Below are 3,698 nucleotides of genomic sequence, written 5' to 3'. Positions count from 1 at the left end.
ATCACATACTTAATTAAAATTTAATCAAATATTCCATTTAAGGAGTACTTTAAATGTACTATATTTAGAAACTTAATTATGTTGTTGAATATTTTGTTTAAAAATAATTTAAATATCAAATTGTAATCATTCGATTAAAAGCATGATATAACGGAAACAGGTATAACTTATATCCTCTGGTTGTTGCTAAGCGACTGATCACGTGTTTATTTGTACGTGTGACGCCATTTATCGTCACACCGTCGTTGAATCACAGGTGAGAGGTGTCCAGGTATATATCATTGTATTTGAATACACTATTTACTGTTAATGGTATACGTTGGTTTGAACAACGTACTTAGAAAATAGCATATGCTGTAAAGTAAGTGTTTTAATATTTTAAATTTTTATGTCCTTGACAGTTTCAATTTATTTTTATTTATAAATTACTATATATATAATACGATAACTGTATTAAATACTTCTTTCTTTCGTGTGAAATTTTACGTAATATTCTATCCTGTTAGTGTAACGATTGTGTTTCATTATTATAGTTTTATTGTACTGTTATGCGTTAAAAACTGTAATTAATGCCTTTTATATACGTAAAAAGTTCTACATTTGCGACAATATCCTATAAGTTTATATGTAGACTTATAAAGCGCAATATAAAAGTGCGCCTATATAAGGCATACTTATAAAGTGACACATAAAATGTACTTATTAATACAATTACTTAAGATCTATGCGTAACTCACTATACAAGCGCGAGGACCCGATTACATAGGGCCTGTTTATAACCGACTTTAGAGGCCTTCTGGGTGTTTATATAGAACTTTACCAATACATGATAGATTTCGATTTACAATTGCTACTATTTTGAGCTTATGTATATTTATATATAAATCTATTTAAGACCTTCGTGTACTTACTGATGCAACTATTTAAGGCCTACACATATTTGTATATCTCATTATTTAACACCTACGTGTAGCTATAGATGTTTAGGATCTACGTTTATTTAAATATGTTACTATTTAGGGCCTATGTGTACTTGTATATATGTTTAATTAGGGCCTACGTTTGTTTAAGTGTGATAATTTAAAACCTACGTGTAGATACTATCGTATAGGACTTAAATTTACAAGCAACAATATGCTTAAATAATATCATAAATAACTCAACGTATAACGTTTTAAATCTAATAAACCATATATTATATTCAGACCTACGCACTCGACAAACATCTGCTCAGTTTTTTTTATATAGGTAGAGAATTTTCATTATCTGTAGCATGATTCATTTTATTTTCCACGACTACGTAATGACTGAAGAAAAATTATACAGGTTATAATCAGAATATAATAATAATTTTTTTTAAGTGCTTATATGAATTAATTACTTTTTTATAAGGAGTTTGATTAATGTCGAAATTACTTTAAACCATATTAATTAACGTTATTCAACTATAAAACGAATTTAGTTTATGAGGTCAAAATCGTGAATATTCAAGCAGTAGATTATAGAATATCCTTGAACATTGCATTCAAATGTTTCTCTTTTATCAAGGGAATAGTTTCTTTTTCTAGAGTATACTAAGTTTATTTATTTAATAATTAAATATAAGATTACTTATTTTATTATCTTATTTTTTTCTCTGATAATTTTTAAAAATAAATTTATTTTTCGATAACCGAATATTTGTCCTTTTTATATACTTATTAAAGTAAATATTCGCTCTTATTTTAAGAGATTGATAATGAATATAAGTACAAATTCACTAATATTTAATTAATAATATATTAATTCATTTATAGGTCATCTATAGAGATGCAATATTCATGATGCAATCGAATGAATATCGCACAACAGATGCAATTACACAATCTTCGGATTTGAAAACAAGAAAACAGGTAAATAAATTTAAAAAATAATAATAATATTTGTAATATTAATTATAAATAAAATTCATTTCTAAATGAAATTGCAATTATTATCATTTATTTAAGGATTATTTATGAATTTTTTTCAGAATAAGTGACAACATAGGGTCTATATTTGAATATAAGTTGATAAAACATAATACAAATAGAATATATAACGAGTCTTTATGTAACTTGTAGATGCAATTGTATAGAGTTTTATATTGTTGTATATATCCTATACAATTGTATTATAAGTTATAAGTAGGCGTGTTTAGTTTAATTTCGCAACACAGTAAAAAAATATTATTATTTTATGTTCGAACACGTGATTACACGTCTGTGTTGTACAGGAAGTTCATAACACTCTCCCACGTTTGCTTATTGAGGTCCTAGATACTTGAATGTCCTTCAGATTTTGTTCTGGAACAAGTGAATACAATGAAAACATTAATCAGAAATATTAAAAGGACCTAATTTAATTACGGCTTTTTTTTAAATATTAAATTGCATTAAAATTTAGAAAACTTTATTTGTTTTGCTTTCTAATTCGTTTCTTTCGTCATGCTAACACGCATTAGAATTCACACGTGAAAGTACAACACGTGATTTTTCGAATCATTTCATGCGAGTAGGGTGACGTGGGAAAGTTGTAAATTTAATCATTACGAAACCTTTACAGTGTGAGAAAAATCGATATAAGAATCGTTAGAAAATGAACGTTTTTCACCCTCTAATGTTCCATTAAATTATATCGGATAATGATTATTAGCAGATTAAGTGAAGTCATGATCCTTTTGTATTAATTAATTTATTTTATGTATGTTTTTTTTTTTTAGTTGGAATCGGAAGTTTTAGAATTGAAAAAGAGAGTACAAGTGTCAGAAAAAACTTTGAAGAATGTGGAAGAACGTTATCGTCTTCACACTTCGCAAACGAATCAATTGTTTCTGTCAATGAAGAACCGAATTAGGAATCAAGAGGAAGTCATAAAATATCTAACAAAGGAGCGTGATATTCTAGTTAAAAATTTCATATCCAATTTACTTCTTTTGGAATCGGGTTTAAGAAAAGAACAGAAAGAAATTCAAAACTCTTTAGACGATAAGGATCGAATTATCGAACGTTTGAATCGTGAATTACAAAATATTAAATCTACCAAATGTATTAAAGTAGAGGAAAGTGAATTATGTGGAATCAAATCAAAAATAAACGATGCAATTTCGGACGATATGCACGATAGTGGAATAGAGATGACAACGGTTTTAGAATCGACATCGCAAAATCAATTATATTTTAAAAATTCGAATAATTTTCAAGATTTTCATGTTGATTCCGGTATCAAAGCTCGACATCTTTATGGAAGTTACGAAAGATTAACTGAAATTGGTATCAAAACTGCAATGGGATGTTATAATAGACTTTTCAATAATCATAGATCGGTAACGAAACCCAGAGACGTTAAACAGAGGAGGATTTTTCGACGCGGATCTGATAATAAACAGAAAACTATTTAATAAAATTTTCCGCATCTCTAGAGCGAAACAAACTGTGGTATATTTATTAAGTTCCATGTCGGTAAATTCTTGAAGGTTCCTATGTATTATGATCGTCTACCCGTATAAAAAAAGGTGTGGAGCTTACTAATGCAAATATGATTTTAAGATTTCATATAAATATAGCCTACTGTATGTCTTTTATATAAATGGAAAATATACGGTTTAATGTACTACATAAATATATGATAAAAGCTACAGGACTAATTCTTGTACAGATGCGATATTAATCTCTATAAAA

At 27.4% G+C, this 3,698-nt stretch overlaps 1 protein-coding gene across 3 annotated transcripts; it reads left to right on the top strand.

The window, feature by feature from the left end:
• Window positions 1–223: 223 nt before the first annotated feature.
• LOC111618700 lies at window positions 224–3,573 on the top strand. 3 transcript variants are annotated; one of them, XM_023360271.1, is made up of 3 exons: window positions 224–271; window positions 1,797–1,892; window positions 2,741–3,573. In XM_023360271.1, exons 2-3 carry the CDS (start codon window positions 1,821–1,823, stop codon window positions 3,416–3,418), a joined length of 750 nt encoding a protein of 249 aa, XP_023216039.1. In that variant the 5' UTR covers window positions 224–271; window positions 1,797–1,820; the 3' UTR covers window positions 3,419–3,573. The 3 variants fall into 3 exon arrangements, with proteins under 3 accessions (XP_023216039.1, XP_023216040.1, XP_023216036.1); XM_023360272.1 differs by having other exon boundaries at window positions 226–256; XM_023360268.1 differs by having other exon boundaries at window positions 246–361.
• Window positions 3,574–3,698: the final 125 nt, after the last annotated feature.

Source organism: Centruroides sculpturatus, unplaced genomic scaffold (assembly GCF_000671375.1).
Source record: "Centruroides sculpturatus isolate CEXI.00-Female unplaced genomic scaffold, Cexi_2.0 scaffold193, whole genome shotgun sequence".
Classification (NCBI taxonomy): Eukaryota; Metazoa; Arthropoda; class Arachnida; order Scorpiones; family Buthidae; genus Centruroides; species Centruroides sculpturatus.
The sequence above is the reverse complement of the archived record's forward strand: the minus strand, read 5'-3'. Positions and strand labels throughout refer to the sequence as shown.